Source organism: Cynocephalus volans, chromosome 12, assembly GCF_027409185.1.
Source record: "Cynocephalus volans isolate mCynVol1 chromosome 12, mCynVol1.pri, whole genome shotgun sequence".
Lineage (NCBI taxonomy): Eukaryota > Metazoa > Chordata > Mammalia > Dermoptera > Cynocephalidae > Cynocephalus > Cynocephalus volans.
The window spans coordinates 28,829,597-28,856,667 of NC_084471.1; the positions used below are offsets into that span (position 1 = coordinate 28,829,597).

At 37.1% G+C, this 27,071-nt stretch overlaps 2 protein-coding genes across 5 annotated transcripts in view; one reads left to right on the plus strand and one right to left on the minus strand.

The window, feature by feature from the left end:
• CEP83 (centrosomal protein 83) overlaps positions 1 to 10,809 on the plus strand; it is a 127,396-nt gene extending 116,587 nt beyond the window's left edge. For 3 of the 4 annotated variants that reach the window (XM_063074918.1, XM_063074920.1, XM_063074919.1), the window contains 3 exons: positions 6,436 to 6,539; positions 8,880 to 9,069; positions 10,099 to 10,809. In XM_063074918.1, coding sequence (XP_062930988.1) covers positions 6,436 to 6,539; positions 8,880 to 9,069; positions 10,099 to 10,203 — 399 coding nt within the window. In that variant the 3' untranslated portion in view covers positions 10,204 to 10,809. Of the gene's footprint in view, positions 1 to 6,435; positions 6,540 to 8,833; positions 9,070 to 10,098 lie in introns of those variants that run through there. The other variant, XM_063074921.1, reaches the window with a different exon arrangement.
• A 3,032-nt stretch (positions 10,810 to 13,841) lies between these two features.
• Positions 13,842 to 27,071, minus strand: part of PLXNC1 (plexin C1) — a 141,354-nt gene continuing 128,124 nt past the window's right edge. The window contains exons 24-31 of the mRNA XM_063076002.1: positions 24,209 to 24,263; positions 21,728 to 21,759; positions 21,524 to 21,631; positions 20,174 to 20,337; positions 18,109 to 18,256; positions 15,293 to 15,433; positions 15,119 to 15,193; positions 13,842 to 13,946 (exon numbers count right to left, since the gene is read on the minus strand). Coding sequence (XP_062932072.1) covers positions 13,842 to 13,946; positions 15,119 to 15,193; positions 15,293 to 15,433; positions 18,109 to 18,256; positions 20,174 to 20,337; positions 21,524 to 21,631; positions 21,728 to 21,759; positions 24,209 to 24,263 — 828 coding nt within the window. The remainder of the gene's footprint in view (positions 13,947 to 15,118; positions 15,194 to 15,292; positions 15,434 to 18,108; positions 18,257 to 20,173; positions 20,338 to 21,523; positions 21,632 to 21,727; positions 21,760 to 24,208; positions 24,264 to 27,071) is intronic.

Consider the following 27,071-nt stretch of genomic DNA (forward strand, 5'->3'; position numbering starts at 1 on the left):
ATTTTTATGGGGATTACATTGAATGTGTAGATTGCTCTGGGTAATATGGACATTTTGATAATATTAATTCTTCCAACCCGTGAACATGGAATATCTTTTCATTTATTTGTGTCTTCAGTTTCTTTTACCAATGTTTTATAGTTTTCATTGTAGGGATCTTTTACCTCCTTGGTTAAATTTATTCCTAAGTATTTCATTTTTTTGGTAGTTATTGTGAATGGGATTACTTTCTTGATTTCTCCTTCAGATATTTCATTCTTGGCATATAGGAACACTACTGATTTTTGTATGTTGACTTTTTTTTTTTTTTTTTTTGGCTGCTGACCAGTACAGAGATTGATGTGTGTTGATTTCATATCTTTCACTTTATTTAATTCATTTATTCTAGTGAATTTTTGGTGGAGTCTTTAAGGTTTTCTGTGTATATGATAATGTCATCTGCAAATAAGGATAGTTTGACTTTCTCCTTTCCAATTTGGATGCTCATTATTGCTTTTTCTTGCTTTATTGCTCTGGCTAGAACTTCCAGTGCTATGTTGAATAAGAGCAGGGAAAGTGGGCATCTTTGTCTTGTTTCAGATTTTATAAAAAAAGCCTTCAGCTTTTGTCGATTCAGTGTGATATTAGCTGTGGGTTTGTTGTATATGGCCTTTATTGTATTGAGGTACATTCCTTTTATAGCCTAATTTGTTGATTGTTTTTATCATGAAGTGGTGTTGGATTTTATCAAATGCCTTTTCTGCATCTTTTGAAATGGTCATATGGGTTTTTTTTCCATCATTCTGTTGATGTGGTGTATCACATTTATTGATTTGCTTATTTTGGACCATCTTGCATCCCTGGGATGAACTCCATTTAATAATGGTGAGTGATCTTTTTAATGTGTCATTAGATTTTGTTTGCTAATTGTTGAGGATATTTGCATCTATGTTTGTCAGGGATATTGGTCTGTAATTTTCTTTTTTTGTTGTGTCTATTTCCAATTTTGGTTTGAGGGTAATGCTGTACTTGTAGAATGAGCTTGGAAGTAATCTGTCCTCTTCAATTTTTTGGAAGAGTTTGAGAAGAATTAGTATTAGTTCTTTAAAGTTTAGTAGAATTTGGCAGTGAAGCCATCTGCTTCTGGGGTTTTCTTCATTGGGAGACTTTTTACTATAGCTTCAATATCATTACTTGTTATTGGTCTGTTTAGGTTTTCTAATATTTCATGATTCAACCTTGGCAAGTTGTATGTATCAAGGCATTTACCCATTTCTTCTAGGTTTTATAGTTTGTTAGTGTATAGTTGTTTGTAATAGTCTCATGATCCTTTGTGTTTCTGTGGTATGAGTTGTAATATCTCCTTTTTCATTTTGTATGTTATTTATTTGAATCTTCCCTTTTTTTTGTCTAGCTAATGGTTTATTGATTTTATCTTTTCAAAAAATCAACTGTTTCATTGATCTTTTGTATTTTTTTTTTTTAACTTCTAATTCATTTATTTCTGTTCTGATCTTTGTTATTTCTCTCCTACTGATTTGGGGTTTGGTTTGTTCTTGTTATTCTAGTTCCTTGAGGTGTAACATTAGGTTGTTTATTTGAAGTCTTTCTACTTTTTCGATGTAGACATTTATTGCTATAAACCTTCCTCTTAAAACTGCTTTGCTGTATCCCATAGGTTCTGGCATGTTGTGTTTTCATTTGTCTTTAGGAATTTAAAAATTTCCTTTTTAATTTCTTTTTTGACCCATTCATTCTTTAGGTGCATGTTGTTTAATTTCCATGTTTTTATACAGTTTCCAATGTCCCTTCTGTTATTGATTTCTAGTTTTATTACATTGTGGTCTAAAAAGATAACTCATATGATTTTAATTTTTTTGACTTTGTTGAGACTTGTTTTGTGACCTTACATATGGTCTCTTCTAGAGAATGTTCCATGTGCTGCTGAGAAGAATGTGTATTCTGGAGCTGTTAGATGAAATGTTTTATAAACGTCTTTTAGGTCCAGTTGGTGTAGAGTGGAGATTAACTCTAATGTTTTTTGTTAATTTTCTGTCTGGATGATCTGTGAATTGCTGACAGTGGGGTGTTAAAGTCCCAGGCTATTATTGTATTGGAGTCTCTCTCTCTCTGTCATTGTGTCTAATAATATTTGCTTTATATATACGGGTGCTCCAGTGTTGAGTGCAGATATATTTAGAACTGTCATATCCTCTTGTTGAGTAGTTCCCTTTATCATTATATAGTGACCTTTTTTTTATCTTTTTGTACTTTCCTTGATTTGAAATCTGTTTTATCTGATATAAGTGTAGCTTCTCCTCCTCTTTTTGGTTTCCATTTGTGTGAAATATCTTTTCCCATCCCTTCACTTTCAGTCTGTGTGTATATTTATGGGTGAAGTAAGTTTCTTATTGGCAGCATATTGTGCTTCTTGTTTTGTAATCCATTCAGCCACTCTGTTTATTTATTTATTTATTTATTTTGAGGGGGTGGGCGGCTGGCTGGTACAGATAACAAAGTACTCTGTATCTTTTAATTGGTAAATTTAATCCATTTACATTTAGAATTATAAACTGAAGAGCATAAAAAAAGCCAAGTTTAGAACTAAAAAACACAATAACTGAATCACAAACTCAATGGATATATTTAACAGCAGACATCATCATCAAGATATGAGGAGGACTCAGTAAAACAGATGACAAATGTACAATGGAGAAAACTGAAAATGCCAGAACAAAGAATGAAAACTATTGTGATCTTCTTCATAGACATGGAAAAATAATTTGACAAAATTCAACATTCTTTCATGATATAAACTTTATCAAACTTGAAGTAGAAGGGAATTTTCAGTCTCATAAATGGTATTTACAAAAAAGGGAACATGGTTCTTATTGATTAAATATTGAATGCTTTCCTCCACCCACCCAAGTTTAGGAACAAGGCAAGTATGTCCATTATCACAATTTTGTTCAACATTTTATTACAGGTCATAGCTAATGTAATGAGACAAGACAAAAAAATAAGGGATATAAAGATTGGAAAAGAGGAAGTAAAATTGTCATTCACAGATGATATGATTGTGTATATATAAAATATAAATAAATCTATTGATAAACTATTAAAATTAATATATGAATTTTAAAAATTTGTTGCATACAAGGTAATGTAATAAATATCAGTTATCTTTCTTTACCCAACAAACATTTAGAAAATAGAATATTTAAATACCATTTACAATAGCATAAGGAAAAAAATACCTAGGAAGAAATCTAGGGAAAGATTTGTAAGACATCTACATTGAAAAATACAAATATTGCTAAGAAAAATTAAAGAATGCCTAGATAAAGGCAAAAGTATATCATGTTCATGATTTGGAAGATGCAATATTATTAAGATATCAGATATTCCCAAATCAAATTGATCCATAGATTGAATGTGATCCTAATCAAAATCTCAGCAGGTTTCTTTTTGGAAATTAGAAAGTAGATTCTAAAATTCATATGGTAATATGAAGGACTAATACAATTATGTGTCAATTAGGAAAAAATAATAAAGTGGAAAAAAAATATGAAGAACTAGAATAACCAAGTCAATCTTGAAGAAGAACAATAAAGCTAGAGGACTTACACTACTAGATATCAACACTCATTATAAACTGTAGTAATTCAGACAGTGTGGTATTGGCATAAGGAGAGACAAACAGACAAATGGAACAGAATAGAGTCCAGAAATAGGTCCACAAGTATATGGACACCTGGTTTACCACAAAGGTACTACTTCTTTTCAATAAGGAAAGGGTGGTCTTTTTTAGTAAAGGATACTGAGTCAGTTGGTTATCATCAACTCAACCTCACAACATAGATAAAAATGAACTGTAGACTTAAATATGAAAGGTTTGAAGAAAAAAAGCCTTCTAGAAGAAAACTAGGAGAAAGAAGAAAAAAAAAAACATGAAACAAAACCAAGAAAAAGAAGAAAACTAGGAGAAAATCTTAGAATCTTGGGATAAGTAAAGATTTGTAAGACAGGACACAAAAAGCCTAACCATAAAAGAAATGGTGAATTCTTTAAATTTTATTAAAATTAAGAACTTCTTTTTATCAAAGGGCACTCTTTTTTTTTTTTTTTTTTTGTCTTTTTTGTGACCGGCACTCAGCCAGTGAGTGCACCGGTCATTCCTATGTAGGATCCGAACCCGCGGCGGGAGCGTCGCCGCGCTCCCAGCGCAGCACTCTACCGAGTGCGCCACGGGCTCGGCCCCAAAGGGCACTCTTAAGAGAGATAAAGCCACCATAGGATGGGAGCAGGTCAATCTGCAGTACATATATCTGATAAATGATTTGTATCCTGAATATATAAAGAACGTTACAAATCAATAAGAAACAGATTACTCAAAAAAGAATTTTTTAATGGGCAAAAGACTGGGATGGGCACTTCACAGAGAAAGGATATCTAGATGGCCAATATGCATAAGAAAAAGAACTTACTATCTTTAGCTATAAGGAAAATGCAAATTAAAACTATAAGAAGATAATACTGTGCATGACCGGAATAGCTAAAATTTAAAGACTGACCATAGCAAGTATTGGCAAGGATGTAGATCAGCTAGAACTCTCATATATTGCTGATGGGCATTTAACTGGTAGAAAACTGGCAGTATCTACTAAAGCTAAAACATGTATGTACTCTGTGACCCACTACTAGGTATATACTCAAGAGAATGAGTACTTATATCTACCAAAAACAAGTTCAGAAATGTTCATAAAAACTTTATTCATAATATCCCATAACTGGAAACAATTCAGATTTGCATTAACAGAATAAAGGATAAAATGTGGTATATTTGTACAACAGATGGTGACATAACAATGAAAAAGAACTACTGTGGTGTGCAATAATGTGACTTAGTCATATAGATAAAATGTTGAGGAAAAAATCCAATTACAAAATAGTATACTGTATGATTTCTTTTCTTTTACATGGATAAGTGGATGGATAGACAGAGTCCTTAATTACCCATAAATACATAAATATGTACTTGTGGTGATAAGGGTTGAAAGAGTGGTTCCTTTGGCAGGGTAGGTAGGAGGATCCTGAGGGAGCTTTCTGGGGTGCTGGAGGATGTGGAGCAATGGGAAGCACAGGAAGGAACGCCCATAGCAGCACTATTTGTAATAGTCCCAACTGTAAATAACCCAGATGATTCTTAACTGAGGGCTCGGTGAATATAATAAACTTTGTAATAGTTATAAGTGGAACACAACACAATATGTGACAATGAATGAACTATACCTGTAACTAATAACATAAATAAATCTCACAAACATAAAATTGATGAAAGAAAAAGTCTTGTGAAAGAATGCACCCTTCGATTCCATTCATATGAAGTTCAAAAATAGGCAAAACTAAACTATAGCTTTGGAAGTAAATTAGTTGGTTACCTATTCAGAGGATGGAAAGGCTAGTGATTGGAAGGGGGAAAGGTAGGGGTGCTTCTGGCATGGTAGTGCTCTTCACTTGTGAGGTAATCATGCTAGCATTTGCTTTGTGGTTTTTCATTGAGCTTTATGTTTACATTCTGTGCTACAAGCTTGTTAAACTTCAATAAAAGGGGTTAGAAAACAAATAAATACCTGAAAGGTTTGTAGCTACTAAGTTCTAACATTTATAGATGTCTTTGTAAAACAACAAACCTGTTTATAAAACTGAAAATATACTACTTTTCTCAGTTTTGCTTTATATGTGGACTTTTCCATGTTGTTTAATGAAGCCATGCAGTGTTTACTTTTAGAAACTTTTCCCTTTGTATGTTGCAAAATTAGAATTTGTTCCTTTTAATATTTAGAAAGGCATACTTTAAAACTGAGATGCATCCATAATCTCTCTTAGCTTTCTGATTGTTTATTGCTTTGCTAGTAGTTTATCAATTTCTTCGCTAGTAGTTTATCAATTGCAAACATTTTAATTTTGAATTTTATTTCAGTTCTTTCAAACACATGGTATCTTCTGGGATAGTGAAGAGCTCATGATTTCTTATCATATGACAGGCAGAGACTCATTAGTAAAATCTGACTCCCTTTTTAGATTTTTATTTGCAGCAATTTAGTTATTGATACTGATTTTCTGGTTTAGCTTTCATAACAGATCAATTTGGCACATTGAGAATATGAGGATAAATCACTTCCATAGATCTATGTTTTATTATCTTTGTAATTTTCACTGAGACATATCTACCAGTCTTTGTTCCTAGTATTCACTGAAAACATTCATCTCTAAATAAAATTTTGTTGATGAGTAAAATATTCACTATATACAATGGTACTTCTAAAATTTCTTGGAAAAATATTATTAGAAGAAAGTACAAATTTTCCCATGGACTTTTTGAAGTACCCTCAAAGTTTTCTTCAAATAGATTATGTATTAACATACTTGTTCATATTGTTTCCCTTTTTCTAGAGAAAATCTCTTCATGAAAACAAATTGAAGAGACTGCAAGAGAAAGTAGAAGTCTTAGAGGCAAAGAAAGAAGAATTGGAAACAGAAAATCAGGTGTTAAATAGGTAATGCATTTGTATGTATAATATACCCCATGTGGTTATTTTGATGTCATAGAACTTTGTTTCTGAGTTGAGTACTTTGTTTTCTTCTAAAATATACATTTAAAAGATTTCTAAAACTATTTGATAATCCCTAATGCATTAGCCTTTATTTTTTTTCTAACTGAATATTCCTTGAAACCAAAAGGTCTCTATCATATGCCAGGGGCTTGTTATGGTTTAGACTGACAGAAAGGATCAGTCACTGGCTTTGGTACAGTAACTGGCCAGGAGCGGTGTGAAGTCTTGCTGCTGAGACAACAGTTGTAGCTGTTGCATAGTTCCAAAGATTGTGGCTACAACTTTGAATCAAGTTTTAGTTTTTGGTTTCCCGGTGTAGAAAATATTATTGGGCTATAGCTTCTGGTTTTGCAGTCACATCCAAGCTAATAATCAGCATCATTAGTATTTTTTCAGCAGAGAAGATTTACCATATTAAGTTGGTGATAGTGGCATTGTATAGCCCACTTGATTCAAGTTAATAAATATTTTTGAATTTAGCTAATTAGTTAGGCTTCAACACTTTAGGTATTCAAGTATTAGACTTTTCTGTAATGGAAATTGCCTATAATATCACACAGTAATGTTTTATGATGTGCATTGGTGTTCTTGGGTATAATTATTACCAAAATGTGAACAGTTGGTTTTTTTTTTAGAACACTCAAGAGGTTTCTAGACTGTAGAATTAGTGCCAACTGTACAATACTCTGTTCCAAAGAAGGAAGCCACTAAATTTGTTCTAAAACAAAATTTGCCATTTTACCTCTTCCATAACCATTAATATTTAAATATTATCAATTCAAGATCGGGCAGCTGTGGCACAGATAATCTAGAACTTTGAGTGGTTTTGAAACTGTATTTGATTACTGGTGTGAATGATGGTCAGCAAAGTCATGTCCAAAAAGATGATGATCTGTGAAAGCCTGAATAGTTAGCATTTTTCTCCATTTCCTTTTTTAGTAAAGTTGGATAGCTTCACTTTTGTGCTGAACTATACTATAAGATACAAGAAAACATAAAGTGTTTTTCCTGTTCTCACACAGTCAACACAGCACTTCTGACATCAGTTGTGTGTGGGGCTTTTCCCATATACCAAGCAATCAGTTTTCCAGTGGATACCAGCTGGGTGTCCTATAATTCAGTTCTGACACTGTCTATCTGGAAATAGCATCAGATGCCACAGGTTGAGAGCTCAGTTGCACAGGATAGCCCCCCACTTCAGATGCCAGTTGCAAGCCCCAAGTTGTGGCCTGTGCTTCCGACCAACCAGCTACAAATCTAGGTTCCCACAATCGTCTCCTCGGGTTTGATTAATTTGCTAGAGCAACTCACAGAACTCAGGGAAACATTTTACTTCCATTTAGCAGCTTATTGTAGTGGATATTACAAAGGATAGAGATGAACACCCAAATGGAAGAGATGCACAGGGCAAGGTATATGGGAAGGGATGTGGAGCTTTCATGTCTTCTCCAGTTGTGCCATCCTCCAGGTACCTCCATGAGTTTAACAACCCAGAACTCTGTCCTTTGGGGTTTTTATGGAGGCTTCACTATGTATGCATGGTTGATTACATCACTGGCCATTTATGATCAACTCAACCTTCAGCCCCTCTCCCCTTCCAGGAGTTTGGGGAAGAGGAGGAAGCTGAAAGTTCCAATCCCCTTATCATGCACTTGGTCTTTCTGGTGACCCTGTCCCCATCCAGAAGCTATCCAGGGGCCTCCAGATAACCAGTCATCTCGTTAGGATACAAAAGACTCCTATCACCCTGGAGATTCCAAGAATTTTACAAGGGATGTGTGCCATGAACTAGGGGCAGAGACCAAATATATATTTCTTATTATATCACAATGTCATACATACATTTTAAAACCAAGGTTGAACTGTATGAAATTCTCTATATTTGACTATATTTCACGTAGAAAATGGCAATTTCATAAGGTTCAACTCAGCATTTTCTCTATTTTTATTTGATTCCTTCTGTAATATAAGGCAGTCTTTTGGCTTAAAGAGTCTTTTAGTTTTAGAATTCATGGGTTGTGGGAATGAAAGTAAAAATATCAAAATATTTTAATCTTTGATTAACTGGAAAATAAAACTTTACAATGAGTTGATAGCCTGCAGTGCCAATAATAATTGCATGTGATTAAGATATAATGTTATGTTTACCTAGAAAGATAAACGTATAGATAATAATTTAGAAATCCTTCTCTTCCAACTTAAAATTATATTCTGTGAATCATGCTGTTCTTCAATAGGGTATAACTGTATTAAAGAACAGAAACAAGTTTTTTCCTTTTTAAGACAAAATGTTCCATTTGAAGAATATACAAGGCTTCAAAAAAGACTGAAGGATATACAAAGAAGACATAATGAATTTCGAAGTCTAATTTTGGCTCCTAACATGCCTTCAACAGCATCCATCAATCCTGTTAGCTTTCAGACATCAGCCATGGTTCCAGGCATGGAACTATCCTTTCCTCCTCATATGCAGGTATGAACATTTATTTTAGCAAAAAAAGAGTTAGTCAAACATTTCTGTAGGTTTTCACCTTTTTAAATATAGAGTTAAAACTCAAATTGTAAATGTGATCAGTGCTCAGAATTAGCCACAAAGATGGCGTAACCATTTAAGGTCAGTCAGTTTTAACTTCTTCCCTTTCGTTTATCATAGAAATTTGCTGAGAAATAAAGCAGATTTGAATTTATTCCATTCTTGAGTAATGGTGCTGGGAGTAAAATCTCCTATTGGGCAATAGAGAAGAAAAAACATGATTAATGAGTCTTTGAGTAACCTAGAGTTTGTAGCTTACTCATATAATACCAATCACTATTGAGCATTTACTAATGCCATGCACTGTGCACTTTTCATACAATATTTTAGTAAATACTAATGAAAAATGCTTTTTTTATTATTCGCAATTCATAGATGAGGAAACTGAGTCAGAGAGGTGAAGAGACTTGCCTAAGGTTTTAGCTAATAAATGACACAGTTAAAGTTTCAAACTTAAATCTGTCTAGTTCCAAAACATAGGCTCTTTCTACTGTATCAGCCCCTGAGATATTGAAGGAATCAAATTGATTGGATGGTTTTCAGAAGATTAAGTAGTTATATTTATAATGTTGTAAGTACAGAAGACTTTAGTCACTGAATTGAATCTCAGACCAAGTGCTTTGTTTATGATAAACTGCTGTTAAATTCCAGTCTTTTTAGAAAGTTGCCAGGTAAGTATACCTGGGCCCTGCATTGGTATTTTCTAATTAACTCCCTAGTGAATTTTATACCTACAGAAGAACAGACTATAGGTTTTACTTAAGGCTAGAGCCTGGGGCAGGAGAGAAGCAGGACTAGTTAGTAGTTTAGCCCATGCTGCTGTGTTTTAGACTGCAAAAATGGTTATCATTTCCTTGCCATATGTTGCAGGCCTGTATAAAAGAGGCAGACTGAGGCTGCTGCCTAACAGTTACTTTTCTAGTTTTTCTAACAGTTTCTTTTGCTGTGATTTCTCTACATCATTTTAAGGAGGAACAGCATCAAAGGGAACTCTCTCTACTTCGCAAAAGACTAGAAGAACTAGAAACAACACAAAGAAAACAACTAGAGGAACTTGGATCTCCTGGGGAATGATGTTCTTGGAGAAAAGGCAGATCAAAAGGGGTGAAATCAGTGACTCGATAAAGCTTGAAGTTTTCATATATGTGGCATTTAGACACTTTATTGCTGTTCGCCAAAACACTTGAATGTGCCTCAAGGAAAGGTACCAGCTGCATGTTGTATTGCATGAGTATCAGGATTTTAGGATTATAGTAATGATAAGTGAAGCATTAAAAGAAACAGCTTGATATTTAGAATATTGACAACCCTTTGAGAGTGTAAATAAATAAATGAATGAATAAATAAATGGAATTAATTAGGGAATCAAGGTTTTAAAATGATTTATTAATTTTACTTTGTTGAATTTTTTTGGCATTTTGCCTCAAATATGCCATTGAATTCCCTCTTCCTCATATTTGAGTGCTTGGCAATAACAGGGTCAGTAAATATCTCCAGGTTTACTATATACAAGAGTTATAAATCTCTAAGTTTTGAGGAAAAAAAATTTAAAAGTCAGCATAAAAAACAAAACTTAAAGGTATCTAAATATATATATATATTCATTACAAAAGGCTACCTTTTCTAAAAGCTGTGTGCACATAATTTATTAAAGAGCTTAATAAATATTTTTCTATCTAACTGTATTGTCTTGTGTTTAATTTTACTTGACCATACAGCATATATTTAGTGATGTAGAAGATCTCACTGATTTTGGCTTTGTTGAATTAAAATAAATAGAAAATAAGAAAGTGCAGATAATTAAATCCTGTGGCTGTATAAAAAAAAAAGGACCAATGATTGTAAAACTTGAATACAGAGGAGTCCCTCTAGAAGTATTGTTGGTATTTAATTTTGCTTCCCACTATTTTGGATCTAGCCAAATAATCATAAATGTTTTATATATGCCACCATTTACTTTTTTTTTTCACTGTATACCTTACAGAAGCTTTTTAATATAACATCTTTTAGAGGAATTCTGCTGGAATAATTTCATGTCAACAGGCAAAGCTCAAGTCTGCCAAACTAAGTGGAATGTTTATTATCTAGGACTTCACAGTCAAAAGTCCAAGTTTATAGTGGAGGCCAGGGATGTAATTGAGCAGCCCTTAGCATCATTTAGCAAGAAACTAGGTTTATGTAACTATATAATGTAGCTGCTTATTCACATACAGTATACTGTGACACCTCGTTCTTTAAAAAAAATTAATATCCTTGGAGCCACTTAGAAGAAACAAATCTATTATAACTAGAAAGTTGGAAAAAAAAAGACAAAAACAGTCCACAGTTACATCAAAATGTTTATTTTTGGATATAGACATTTAAAACATTCATCTCCAAGAACAGCTTCAATCAGGTATACAATAAGAAATAGACTTTTAATCCTAATACGAAAAAGGTAACAGAATTAATTTTTAAATGCTGCTGTAGACACTAGTGTTAGAAAAAAAAAGTATATAAATGGTTTTGCACCAAAAAAATATGCAAAGAAACTTGAAAATAGAAATTGTTTGCCATTTGTTTCTCTGGTTGCTGTTTAATATAGACCCAGTGACTGATTGTCTTCAGCACACATCTAATTTGGCCATTTACTGCATTTGGCTAACATGATCCAAAATGTGATCTAGATAGTGCTTTTCACTGGAGGATTGACAAACACGCTACATACATTAGTGAATCTTCACACCACCTCAGTGAGGTAGGTTAGAAATATTATACAGAAATCGAGGCACAAAGAGGTAAGTGACTTGCCCAAAGTTCCCAATAGCACAGTCCCTGGAAGAAGAGGTAACTCTTCACATAGGACTCATGTGCCAGAGAGCTGGACAGGGACACCCTCATGTAGCATTTAGTAAATACTTAGATAAAGCTGTAGCTGATCCTTTGAGTTTTCTGTACCCCAAAGAAGGGGAAATCTTTTGGGCAACTCTCCTACCCTTGGCTCTCAACTCTCCTACTGTTCTTTTATGAGCTCTTTCACCTCTCTGAAGACTTTAGCAGCCTTACATGGGGACTGGACTCTCACCTTTATTCTTATAAGTAACCTATTTGGTAGTACTTTTGAGGTGTGTCCATTGGACAGACAATGGTCAAAAGTGACAGGATTGGGAAGGTGCCTATCAGGGCTGTAACTGCTTATTTTCTCTGATGAGTTTGTTGAGGTGTCACCTCTCTCACTTTTTACCAGATATTAAAGAGCAAAAAAGAATTGGATTTATCTAAGACAAATTCACATTTAAATCCTGATGTTCCATATAGTGTTGGTGAATGATTTTAAAAATGTGTGATCAATGTTCTATTTGCTACTTGAAATTTTTTTTTCCTAGATTGGGGATTTGGAGCACCAAGGGTAAAATGTGCCTGACACAAGAAAAGCTTGAGAGTTGCCAATTTCGCTTCTTACTTCTTCTGGTTTAATAGAAGGAAAACACAGTGGTATTGAAATTGGTCATGAGCAGCAAAAATTCAGGAATAAAAAATCAGCAATAAAAAGACTACAGTATAACTGGATAGGGAATTCATTAGAAAGAAAGGCATGAATAAAATGGGTATTTTAAATTCTTTCTCCTGTGAGAAATACTTTCAGAAAGTACATAGTAAGACTAAGATACCAAGTTGTATACTAATATTTTTCAGGCCTTGGGCCTCAAATATATATATTTATATATGATACTCCAGTGTGAACAGCAATTTGATGAAATGTAAAATGTATCTTTTTTTTTTCAAATCACACACAAGTATTTATAACCACAGGGTTCACCAGAAATCTAAAGCAAGGAGACATTAGTATAGAAATGAAGGATTACAGGAGTGAGTTAACGCTTGCACAGATAGTTCTGATCAAAGGTTTTTAATTTTTTTTTTTTTTTACAATACCCAACATGTCCAACTATCAAATACATTTAGTATGAAAAAGTAAATGAAAAAATGGGACACACATGGGACAGAGTGTCTGGGTAAAATGCTGTTGTATTTAAATAAAGCCCACTCTCCTTGCTTTAGAGCTCCTTGGTGAAATGGAGGTGAGTTTGATGGAGTGCAGTTGGTGACCACTGAAAAACACGAGCCCTTTCAACAATGTTGCAACACTGTTAGTTTTTGGTTTAAACACACACACCACACACTCACAAATGCTAAGTGTACACACTACCAAATTCTGCGGTCAGCTTTTCCAAGAACTACTGGGGAAAGTTTCAATGCTGCAAATCCTCGAGGTTGCCCTAACACCCCCACCTTGTTTCCAAATGACTCATTTCACATTTTGTTTTAAGCATTGGCAGTATCCCTTTTCTGCAGAAGTGCAGTGTAGTCACAAGTGCTACATAACTGTAGTTTTCAAACAAAACCACTTATATCATTGTGCTTAAGTGGAGACTGTAGTTAACAATACTGACACTTGTTTACTGGCCCTGTATTCTCTGTAAACAAGGAGGCTGTTTGCAACAACCACTTCAACTCTATTTACAAAAGGGTTCCCACATTATACACACAGGCACAATGGTTGGTATGCTTTCTAAAAGCTGTGCATGTGCCTTGGTGTCTTAAAAAGACAGTGCTCAAAGTGGAACCTATGTGCAAACTTAAAAAATAAACGACACAGAGTAGCTCAAGCAGCCATTTTGCTCCCAAGTCATCTGAAGAACTTTGCCAGATTAAGCCAGGCCCCAGAGTGCTTACATCCACTTGCATTTCTTCTTTTCATCAAATAAGACTTTTACATGCAAGAGTTGTTTTTGAGCTTCTTCCAGACCTCGTTCTCTTTCTAGTTTATTTAGGATCTGTTGACAATTAGAACAGTTATTTTAGATATTGTGGTTTTAGCATTACAATTCTGTTTTTGTGCATTCCTGATGCTATGAGTGGTAAAATCTGTATGAAACACGCCAACATTTTCTTTGATCATTTACATACTCACTTTGCAAGTTGTTTTGCTAAGTCATTATCACAGGATCAACAACACTTTGACTTAAAATAGAAGCTCGCAAGATACACCAATTATTTGCTTACAAATATGGGGCCAGATTTCCAAGGCCCTGCTTGATGCATTACGTCACAGCCATTCCAAGCACAGCAAGCATTTCTGGGCAGCCAACATGCAGGCAAGTATTTCTATTCAAATGCAGCAGGCAGGGGCATCCTGGTCAGAGAGGAATACTTCCCTCCCCTCCCCTCCCCTCCCCTCCCCTCCCATCTTGGGCAGTGTAGACCCTCCTCTCCCCTCCCCTCCCCTCCCCTCCCCAGTGCTTCCCTTCTCACCCCTGACCCCTGGAAAGAGGGATGCTTTCATGTTTAAGGAACTCATTGCCTCTACCCTACCTTAGCGCTTCACTTGATCTTCAAGTAGCAAATGGAATTAGTGAGCTATTCTCACCATTGACATGGATAGCCTGTCCCAGCATGACTGAGTGGGGGGGAATCAGGGAAGGGGGAATTAACATATATTTGGAAACAATGCATCTTATGAATGTGTCTGTGTGAATTCCCAAAGAAAAAAATCCAGATTAAGGAGAGTTAATCATAAAGGAGAATGGTTTATTGAAATAGTTGCTTAAGTTAGAAATATGTCATAATTTCTTATAACTATCGAATATAGAATATAGGCAATTTAACAAGCTTAGCTTTCATTTTAGCAGATTACAATCAAGCATAAGCTGGCTCCATTTAATAGGGCCATTACTTACTCATCAAAATTAACTCAGTGTGGCTGTAGGCCCCATAAACTCAAATGTAAATTCAAGCTGGTCCAAAGGTGGGCAGCATGATAAAATTGTAAGGGGGCAGCCACGTGCAGGGTCTGGCTTGGTGCCAGGATCCCCCATCTCAGACAGGCTTCCTGGCCTCCCTTTCCGGCCATTTGGGATGCCGGAGCTGTCCCAAGACCTATAGAATGCTATAACCGAATCCTTGTGACTGATTCCCAGGTTAAAAACAATGTTATTTAAAATCTTACCTCATCAAAATATTTTACGATGTATTTGTAGATTTCCGTCAAGGCCACTTCTTCATTAAATTCATTTTCATGTTTCTAAAAGAAAGAAAGGCTGTTGAGAGATTGTGAAATGACTTTTTAAAAAAATACAAAGAAGTAACCAAACATAAGCTTATTTCTGTTTTCTAATGATACCTTAGATTCCTGAGTTAAGAATTCTTCCATTTCTGAAGACGACAATGGAGGCAAATCCCTGATAGCTTTGTAATAAGATTTTACTTCCTCTTTGTAGGTTGGGATATCCTTGGCATAGAGAAGTTTATTAGTTGGTGCTTCCTGAAAAAAAACAACCACCACCAAAAGTGTAAAAAACCATGGGGAATTTATAACAGTACCAATATAGCTGAACCTCCACCACCAGTATTACCTCCTGCTAACAAGGCTTCATGCAGTAGGTCTTAAACGTTGTTGGCTGAGTGACTGACTGCCATCTAGATAGTTCTGGTGAGTCACTGTTATTTTCAGGCAGATTAAATGCTAATATATTCTGCCTTCCTCTCATAAAAGAACTAAAATTATTATTTTTGCATGATTTTGAGTTACTGTAACAATGGAACTTATTTCAATCATAGTTCATTACTAATGGTTGTAAAAAGCCTGAATTAAAACATTTGCTCTCATCCTCACCCACCAGTGAATTCTGGCATTTATAAAAGACTTGATTGTAGGTCTGATTGAGTCCTTTATATAACTGTGAAACTGGTAAGTAATTGTCAGTGGCAGATTTTCCAGCTTGTCCCTGTTATTTCTTTAGATTATAAAGATCTTCCAGTTTCCTCAAGGAAGCATCTGGTTAGTTCTACTGGTGACTCTGATTTTGCAAAGGTTCCCTGGCAGTTTGAATGTTTTAATGTAGTTAAATATGTGAAGATTTTATTTTTCAAAGTCATTATTTTTCATGAAATTTTTAAAAATTCTACTTGGGTTAGATAGCTGAGTTAATGATAAGGCTAATGTCCTAGTACATTTTAAAGCGTCTATGAGGCTAAATCAGTGGCTTGATGAATCATTCTGAAGAATGCCTTGACTGAGATTGAGATTTTCTCACTTTTCAAGTTTAAGTGGAACCCATAAATCATACATCATTCATTCAATAAACATTTATTTAGCAAGGCTCTGTGGGCAGGCATTGACTGTATAAAGATGAAGAAGAACTAGTACCTGTCCTTATGAAGCTTACAATCTAGTTGGAAAGACAAATTTACACAGTGCTTACTATGATACAAGTAATTAGTAGCAGGGTGTAAAGAAAAGGACTACAGAGTTGGACAAATCAGAGATCATAATTCTGCTACTTTGTGTGGTCTCAGGCAAGACTTGCAACCTCTCAGAATGTCAACTTCCTCATCTATAAAATGAAGGTAATAATAACTACTTTGTGTGATACTTGTGAGGATTAATTGAAATATACCAAGAACATGGTAAGTAATCCATAAACAGCTATTTTTACTATAAATAACCATTTAAGTATCTTCTAGTGTGCTGCGTGCTGAGATGAACTTAAGTCAAATGAAGTGCTGTACAAAATACATCAGGGAAAAGTTCACAAAGTAGGTAGGTTCAGACTGATCTGAGTCTCGTACAACTTCTGGTACACATTAGGAAATCATGTTTGTTGAATGAATGAAATGTTTGTAAATGAATGAATGAGTAGAATTTTACTAGACAGAGGGATTGTGAGGCAGGAAAGATATGAGCAAAGAGACGTGAAAACAAGTTCATGGTGTGTTTGGGAAAAGTAGAAGCTGAAGCATAGAAGGTATGTGGAGTACGCAAGAAAATGAGGAGGCCAGAAAAGAGACCTAAAGCCTGGCAGGAGGGGCCATATGGCAGTGTGAAGATTTTAGCTAGAAGGTAATTGTAGGTATTTGCAATTTTTAAATGGTAGACTGACAAGATCAAATTTATATTTTAGAATGACAACCTGAGAAAAGGAAAAGGAAAAGTTCAGGGATGGTTGGAAAGCAGGGGCAAGGACACTGGTTAGGAGGAATTATTATCCTAGTGGGGAGGGGATGAAGGGATAAGGCAGAGGAATGAGAAGGAAGGGACAGAGACATTAACTTAGAGATAGAAGTGGTTGGTAACCAATTGATTGAGGATAGAGTTTGGAAGAAGGGAGGAAGAAGGAGTCAAAGATAAGGCTGAGGACTCTACCTTGAGAGACTAGATAATGCTAGGGAAGACAAAAGTAAAAATGGGTTTGTCTTGCAGGAATAGGGGTGACTGATAAGAGTTTAGATTATGACTAGGAGTCTGAGGCACCTGGAAATATTAATCACCGTACATTCCAGGTACTCTTAAAATCCTTCCACCAAAGAGACACTTCTCAGTGTTGAAAGATTTTCTGAAGTCCATTAGGTAAAGATATTGCTCAGTTTAATATATATATTTTGGAGTGCTTGAATAAGACTAAAACAACTCTTTCAAAGTTTGCTCCTTATTTTTATTTTCCTTTGCTTTTGATCAGCAAAGAAAACTATAGGAAAACAATATTCATGCTTTGATTATCAACTGACAAACTGTTATCATTAGAAATCTCAGGCAAGATATTCTTCCCCATAAGCAATTTTTTTATTCAAATAGACTTTTTATGTCTATTCAGATGGGATTAATTTAGGCAAATTTCAATAGTTTCATACTTTGGGTTAATAGTTTATTATCACCTGTAGAATGTTTTTCTAGGAAACCAAAAAAAATGTACACCTTGTGGTAAAGTTTTGACAGGCAGAATTGTATAATAGGGCTAATTATTTCATTTTTAAAAAAATTATATTAAAAACAAAAATAAAGGAGACAGATTTTAAAGAAAAGCAAATTTATAATGACCGTCATCGACAATTTATTTTTAGCTGGTGTGCTTTACACCAATTGTTTATTTGAATGTTTACAAGAAAGAGTGCTTCAGACTCATAGGAGTACATACAAGAAATACTAAAGCTGGGCCTTACCTTCCCTAGTTGCTGCTCTGTGAGAGAAAATGCATCCATGAATGCCTGGGCAATCACTGACAAACAGCCATCTATGTGTGGCGTCTTCTTAATGTCAAAGACAAACTGAGGGTTCTTCAGGATGTTTACCCAGAAGCGAAGAGGAAGGCTGTTCCAAGACAGAATAATCTCTTTTCAAAAAGGGCCGTTCATATGAGGCTGATGGTCTGTTGCTCACATTTTGTAAATGAGTGTTTTTGTCCTTGTTGAAGTACACAAGTCTGCTTAGCCAAACATACCAAGCAACAGATGGCAGCATCACTCAGAGAACAAGAAAGGGTTAAACTGACAGAGCTACTGAAAGGAAGGCTAGGGGAGGATACGTTTGAAAGTGGCCATGGACAAGACAAGAATTGTCTCCAGATAATTCTTGAACAACCAAGATGATGGTTACCAGTGAGAGCCTCTCACTCAGATCTCCAGCACCTGACCTCTCCTCACCCCTCTAAGTGTGACACCCCAGTCTCAGCCCCTGCCATCTCCCACCTGGATTATTATTCCCCAGCTCCTGACAGGTATTGTCACACAACCACCAGTGATCTGCTAACACAGAATCAGATCATGAGTCTCCTCTGCTCAAACCCTCTGTGGCTCTGTCTCCGTCTGGATGACACCCCTGCAGGACTGGCCTCTGCCCTCCTCTCCAACTGCTCTTCACCCAACTCATTCAAGCTCCACTGGACTCCCTGCTCTTCTCCACGTGCGCCAGGCAAGCTCGGGCCTCATGACTTCTGCTCTTGCCTGTCTCACAGAACCTCTCTGCCGCAGTCTCATGGTTCATGCCCTCTCCTCTCTCCAGACTTGGCTCAAATGTCATCTCTGTGAGGCCTTCTCTGACCACCTTGTCCAGACACTCTATCCTCCCTTCCCACCTTCTCCACTGTACTCATCACCTTCTAATATACCACAATTTACATATTTTATCTACTGTTTCCACCTATCAGAATGCAAGTTCTGTGAGGACACGGATTTTTGTCTGTTTTGTTTATTACTGTATCTCTAGCACCTAACAGTGCTTGGCACATAGTAGTTCCCCAAATAAACATGACAGTCCTTTCATTATCTCTTTCAACTCTGGCCTAGCTCAATACCCCTACCATATGCTGCTGGGTCTCTCAAAAGCTCGACTGTCCTGGCTGCTGCCACTGCTCAAATGCCACAATCTTCATGGAGAAATGGTGACTGCAGCACCCAAGTTTGGTGTAGGAGTAGTGGGACCTGGGGTAAGAGGCTAGGACACAGAAAAGGAGTGAGCCAGAGAGTTGGGATAGACCTAGATTAATTGGGAGAAGAGCAGACCTAGAGCTCTGGAACCCTAGCTTTTAATACTTATTTTAAATGGTTTGGCTGACCCCAGGACTTGGAAGGGCTTGAGCTTGCACTGAGAAGTTCTACTCCATCATAACTCTGAGTCTTATTCGGCACACGCACAAAGTATTTCAAATAGAGGTAATGAGCTATGTTTCTTTACTGAGGAGACATTTAGAATAAATGTGGATGTCATGCCTCTGCTTAAGGCAAAATGTTAAAACACAAAACAAAACACAACCTTTGGCCAATTCTCATCTTTGGCACCTGGCATTTGATAAAATAAAAGCAGAAATTTCTGTACAGAATCAGAGTAGAAAAGCCTGGATATTGCAAAGTAATTGATTATTTTAGGGACAAATAAAACAGTCTTCTCTAAAGGAAAAATGGTAATGATAAAACCACAAAATCTTAATTTCTCCTCCTACGCTAGCCAACCTGAACTTGTTTTAACATTTTAGACAAAGTCTTTTTCATGCACTAAAGATAATAGAGTTTGTTTATTATCTTAGAAATAGGGTTCCTGGCATAGTAACAGTTTCATTTATTGTTTTAAAATAGTAACAGAGCAAGAAACTACTTTGACATGATAGCTTATCAAGCCCAAAGCTTCTGATATAGGAATAAATGAATCCTTCTGTAACTATCTATGCCCTCCTTTTAGTTAATATTCTGTCCCAGATTCTTGAAAACAGCCAATAATCACCTACATTCCCACCTGTTTGTTTTCCAAATATGTACGACATCAGGATCTGTGATTTTTTTGTTTTCAGCCTGGGCATCCAAAAAGTCAAAAAAGTATTTTATAGCAAATGGAGCTTTGCTGTTGGGTAAACTCCAAATGCTTCTAAAAAGTTTTTCAAGCACAGAGTGAATTGCCACCTGAAAGAGAACATAAGATTTAGGAGATTAAAAAATATGGTAGTGGTTTTGAAAACAGAAAACCAAATCCAAGTTTGGAGAAAATGATGTGCAAAACAGAGAAAAACAAGCTGAAGAGAAAAATGTAAAATTGTCAAATGAGGCCAACACTCACAGCATGGGAAAATAGGCCTGAAAATCCACGCCCAGGTTTAGATTTGGTTCGTAAGCTTCTTGCTGATAACAACATTGTTCAGTCAGCAGGGAGGATATCTTAGCAGTCTCTAGCAGTTGAAATGTCAGTTGTAGGGCTGTATATATAACCAAAAAGCCACGGATGTTTGGCTTTTAATAGTTATATTCAGCCTGGAAAAACTCAAGTGATGCTGCTCTGTTCCCAGAATTTTTCCTGTTGCATATATTTCCATCATAGGGTTTTATTGTGTACTTTCCAAAGCATTTGAGCATTTCACAAAACTAAATAGGCTGAGCTCTATGGGACAGCTGAAAAAATCAAGAGGCTTAGACTGTCCTCTGCCTACTAAACAAATCTCCTAAACTCTAAGCAGATTCTTCGCTATAATCTGAAGCATGCCCATCAAATTACTAGGGCCAGGTGTAGATAATAGCATTTACATTGCTAGTCATTTCAAAAAAAAAAACCACCAAAGACTTCTATTAATCCCACTAAGAGCCAGATAAAGTAAAATTTGGTCCTGATTTGGTATTCTACTGGCTTTCACATCTGACACTTTTGTATGTGAGCAGAATTCTTAATTTTAAAATGAAGAAATCAGACTTACCAGGTTTACAGTCACTGGCTGCCCCCCACCCCCCTTCATTTTATTTTCAATTCAAAGAGGGAGTTTTATTGCTCATCTATAATAACAAGTAAACAAAAAGGAATAATTATGCTGTAAACCTAAAAAATAACAATGGTGAAATGGTGGGTGAAGGCACTAGGAACAATATTAAATGCCTGATTGAAGATGCTACAGCAGAAATTTGTAAAGTGCTGTTATCTTTGCAGTTTATAAAAAAAAAAAAAAAGAAGGGGGTAGGAAGTGTTTACAATTTAAACTTTCATTTTGCTTTGCTAGAAGGCACATGGGATTTGTAACATTTTCACACTTCAGTGGAAATTAAGTCAAACACATCATACACCCCCAAGGTAGCCATAAAAGTGCTCCCAGAACAGTAAGTGTACCTTGGTCGACAGCAGCTTTGTCAAATACATTTCTTTTACTTTGAACTTGTGCTTCCCTCGATGTCTCTTTCCTTGCACATCTTGGAATGCTTCCGAATCTGGTAAAATCTGAAGGGAAGACAGAGTAGAAGCGTTACCCAAGGAGACCGTTCATGCTACAGAAGGCATGCAATTCAGCAGCGAGCACAAGAGAGCTGGACTCACCAAATGGCAGTGGTCGTCCGAATATTCCACATCTGAACGCAGGAGAGAGAGAAAACAGTCCATTAAAAAAACAACCATGGGCTAATTGGCCTTCTTGCAAAAAAAGCCCCACTCGTGCCATAAACCGAGAAGAGGTTACTTGAGCTCTTTTACCTGAGCTCTTCATAGCTACATTTCACCCCCTGCTGCTCTCAAGAACAGTGTGAAGATGGGATGGGGTAAGGATTGGAGTGGGAAGCAGCTTCCCTGTCCCTGGAAGGGTCAAAGCAGAGGCTGAGTGGTCACCTACCAAACATACCTATAGCAACTCCTAGGTGCCAGGGGCTACCAGGCATATGTCACTGAATAAGGGACCTAGTTCTCACCTAATGGAATTTATATTCTAGCCATTAAGAGACATCAAACTACCACTTACACAATTAATTATTTAATTACAATTGTGGTAAGAAATACGAAGGAGAATTATATGCTAAGAAAGCATCTAACAAAGGTCCACTTAGTCTGGGAGGTTTCTTTGAGGAAGGGGTGTTAGAGCTGAACCTAAACGAATAGACAGAGTTAGCCAGGCAGGTAGAGGAAGGCCCTAAGGTTGGGAGGGAGCATAACCCCTTCTGGAATCTGAAAGAAGGGCAAAGAGTGGAGCTCACAGACCAAGTGGAGAGTGGCACAGAGTGAGGAAATGTTTGGAAGAAATGTGGCTGTAAAGGGTTAAGGGAGTGGTAAGTAGAGGGAAAAGAGGGATTAGGGCACTTGGTGTTTTCTGTTTTGAAATGCGAAAAGCTAGAACATCTTGAAATACTAATGGAAAAAAATGAAGTAGGTGGGGAGGGAAAGAAAGTGCAGGTGAGAGAAGAGGTTATTGGTGGTGTAACAATGCTCAGAAGGTGGATAAGGATTGTGGGATCTGAAGCACAGGTGAGAGACTGGCCTTGGATGGCAGGAAGGACAGCCACCATGTCAGGCAAGTAAGGAGGAGGACATGAGCAGACGCAGGTAGGTGGGTAGGCTTGGTGTTGGATGTTGAGGGAGTTCTGATTTCTGTTTTCTCTGAGAAGTGCAGGGTGAAGTCATCTGCTGATATTCAGGAGAGCTGTGTGGGTCAGAGCTTTGAATGGAGAAGGCAGACATGATGGAGAACACAGAGTTGAGTTGCTGCCTGGAGAAACCCAGTGGGAGTATGCTGTGTAGAGGGCTCTAGTCAAGTTGGCCACCATGAATTTACAGTGACCCCAACCGTGCCTTTCCCCTGTGGCAGCCTGGCTGTAGTTCAGGAATGGCTAACAGTTGGGTCCATCCAGGACCAAGATTTTGACAGAGTGGCTGATGATAGGACAGAGGGACAGGGGGTTTGGAGTGTTAGCAGAATAATAATGAAAATGATGACCCTCAGCTGGACTGAACAGGGAGGAAGCAGAGGCATTGACTGACTGGAGGTCCCACAAAGAGATCCAAATGTAAGATTCTACTATTCGATTCCCAGATAACAAGCTCTCTTAAAGGCCTGATTTTTGAAGCCTAAAACACACAGCTCTTCAGCTTATTACAACACAAGTAAACCATCCCTCTTATGTCAGAATGATAGCCACCTTCTGCAAGATGGCTTCACCGTAGCCTGATGTAGTGATGGAAGATGGGGGGGGTCCCCAAGGGGGTGTCCTACAACCTATCAAATTATCCTGTGTATATAATCAGGAACCCTGCATCTCCTGTTTGCACTGATCAGGTGCTGGGACCTACCAGGTTCCTTCCACTACTGAATCCAGCAATCACGAAGCCCTGTCTCGGGCTGTGTACGAGAAGAAGCCTGTTGGTGAGAGGCCCAGAACCTTCCTGAGGACTGAGGACTGATTGTCTTGGCTGGAGTATTATTTCTCTGGAGACAAACCTGGAACAGGACCTAGGGATTTTTTCAAGGTACTGTCACAGTGTTTTCCCGCCCCGAGGCTATCAGAGAGGTAGAAAATGACTTTAGAGACTGGCCTAAAATTGACTTTCCCACAAAAGCTCCCTCTTTAGTTTGTCTCTCTCCATTTTCTAGGAATTTTGCAAATGCTATCACAAGGAGACTTGGACTTTCTAAGTGCATTATCTTGTTTGTTCAGCACTTGTGGGGGGCGTGTGGTTATCTGTACGCTTTCCTCTGTTTGCCAGGGGATCTCCTCTGTTACCCCCCATCCTACTGAGGAGTTAGAAAAAAGCTTTGATGGCTGAGATTCTGCCCTGAGTTTAGCACTAAGAGGCAGCAACTTCCTCAGTACTGGGCAGTCTGGGCCAACCACCCTTTACAGTTTCCTTTCCTTCTTCTTGTGGGGCTCCTATTCTTAGGACTAGAAACAGATTGAAAGGGCTTTTCCCAGATTTCAGAGAATTACAGAGCAGCAACTCAATCTCATCTTTGTGACAATACATCTGAGAGAGGCAAAAAGCAATACTTTATAAAGCTAGGTGAGAACAAAAGGTTAACAAGGCAATATTGGTTACCTGAAGTAAAATTTGCTATCTTCTTAAAGACTTTTATAGTGGATTCATTTGATATCTGAAAGCAAAGATAAAAAATATATGAGTTTCAAAATTTGATGCATTTCTCAACTTCACCCAGGAATTAGATGGCTGGATGGATCTTACATTCTCTCACTTATTAAATCAAATATTTATCAAGAACTGCTGTGTTCTGGGCACTGTGCGGGAGGCTGGGGCTATAATGTTGAGCAGGACACTGGCTCTGCCCTCCAGGGGCCTGCATGGTCCTGTGAAGGAGGCAGACCTGCAATGAGATACAGCAAGTACCCAGGAGCTGGAGGCAGGACCCTGTGGGACAGATGGGAGATGGGCCAGCCCTGGAAGAGGAGAAGACTAAGCAGTGTTAGGACACCCCCCAGCCTCAAGAGAGGACACTCCCCAGAAGTCAAGAGAGGTCTGGGCCAATTTCATTTTTTGAGGTCCCTGCTTGTTATGATCTGAATGTCTGTATTCCCTCCAAATTCATGTTGATATCCTAACCCTCAAGATGATGGTATTAGGAAGCAAGGCCTTTGGGAGCTGATTAGGTTATTAGAGGGTGGAGCCCCCAGGATGGGATCAGTGCCCTTATAAGAAGGGACAGCAGAGCTTGCTCACGCTCTGAGCTCTCCACCATGCGAGGATACAACGAGAAGACAGCCCTTTGCAAACCAGGAAGAGAGCCTTCACCAGACACTGGATATGCTGGTACTTTGCCATGATCTTGGACTTTCAGCCTCCAGAATTGTAAGAAATAAACGTTTGTTTTTTAAGCCACCCAGTTGATGGTACTCTATTACAGAAGTCCAAACGAAGACACTACTATGTCAAGAAATGAAGAAATGCTGGTTTTCAAAAACTGTGGTATATAAAGCTGGTTATCTACCTTAGAGCAATTTCACATCTAGGCCTATACCCAACAAAAATAAGTACTGATGGCAAACTATTTGTAATTAACCCAATATGGAAACAACCCAAATACCCATCAACATTCAAATGAATAAGTAATTTGGGGTATATCCATACAACAGAATATTATAAAACAATGAAAATGAGCAAACTATTGCTACATACCACAGGGGTGAAACTTAACCATCATGATGTGAGCAAAAGAAGCCTGACACAAAAGAAAGCACACAGAGCTTTATGTATGATCCCATTTACATAAAGCTAAAAAAAAAAAAACCCAGTCAAAACAATCATGTTAGGTATCTGAAAAAGAGAGTGGGGGCAGTGATTAGGAACAGCCAGGCTTCTATTTCTTGACCTGGGTAGTAATTGCTCACTTGGTGATGATTCATCCAGCAGTACACTTACAATTTATACTCTTCACTGTGTATATATAATATTTTTTAAAAACTGGTAAAATCATAAAAATTGCAAATACTTTTTAATAAAAGCTTTAAAATCTAAGTATAACATACGGGAGAGTGCTTAGTTTTTACTAATATTATGTACACAGCTCAATGTTCACATTAAGTATATACCTATGTAACGACCACCTCGATCAAGATATAAAATATTTCAAGGTCCTGAGAAGTGCCCCCATTATCCCTTCCCAGTCAATAACCACCCACCTTCATCCTGAGGTAATCACTTTTCTGACTTTTATCACCATTATAAGTTTTGCCTGTTTTTTTTAAAATACCTTTTTTGTTTTGTACCTTTCTGCCCTTAGTATTCTTTTGTTGTTATTGTTGTTATTACTACATTTGTCATTACACAATGTAATCATTCTTTGTGGCCCTTTATCAATTTCTCACTAGCCTCCCCTCCCCTTCTCCCTTTCTCACTTCTGGTGTAGTTTTGCCTGTTTTTGAATGTCATATGAATGGAATCATACAGTGCGTACTCTTGCGTCTAGCTTCTTGGGGTCAAATAAAGTCTGTGATGTTTATCCTCATTGTTGCAATTACCAGCAGTTCATCCTTTTTTACTACTGTGTATTAGTCCATTGTATGACTATACTACAAAAAATTGCTACACTGTAAAGGGAAGAATTATTGATATATGCTGCAGCATGGGTGAACTTCAAAAACTTTATGCTAAGTGGAAGAATCTCGTCATAAAAAATTACATATTATACAATCCCATTTATGTGAAATGTCCAGAATAGGCAAATTTATATAAACTATGTAGATTACTAGTTGCCTAAAGTAGGGGTGGGGGAAATATGGAGTGACTGCTAGTGAGTACAAGATTTCTTTCAGGGATGATGAAAAGGTTCTAAAATTAGATTGTGATGATGGTTGTGCAACTCTGTAAATGTACCTAAAACCATTGAATTGTATACTTTAAACAGGTGAGCTTTATGGTATATGAATTATATCTCAATAGAGCTGTTAAAAAGTCAACACAGATTTTAAATGTATACATTTGACAAATGAACACTAGCACACTAACAAAATGCCTATGTACAGCCTCTTGTGGAGTTAAAGTCAAGAGTTCTCACCTAGGCCTTTTGGGGCCTGGAGCCCATGCCAAAGGCCCTGTAGTGCCCCTCTCCCACACCTTGATGGCCCTGGGGAATAACCAGGTGCAGTGTCCCTCAGGCAGAGGGAGAGGGATGCTAAGACACAGAGGGCAGGCCTGGCTCCTTGGGAGGAATAAAGTATTCTCTGGGAGGGGCTGGTCCACCAGATTAGAGGTGGTGAAGAGAAGGCAGGCCAGGCACACACAATCCCCACCTTCACTCTGGGATTGTGGCTGGAGGACAAACCCTGTCATTTCTGAACATTATCAGCTAAGTGATTTTTCCCTCCACTGTAAAGCACAAAATCTGTTCTGAATTCTAATGTTAATTTGGACCTGGCCTTCTCCAGTCTGGAAAAATGTAGAAACCTAG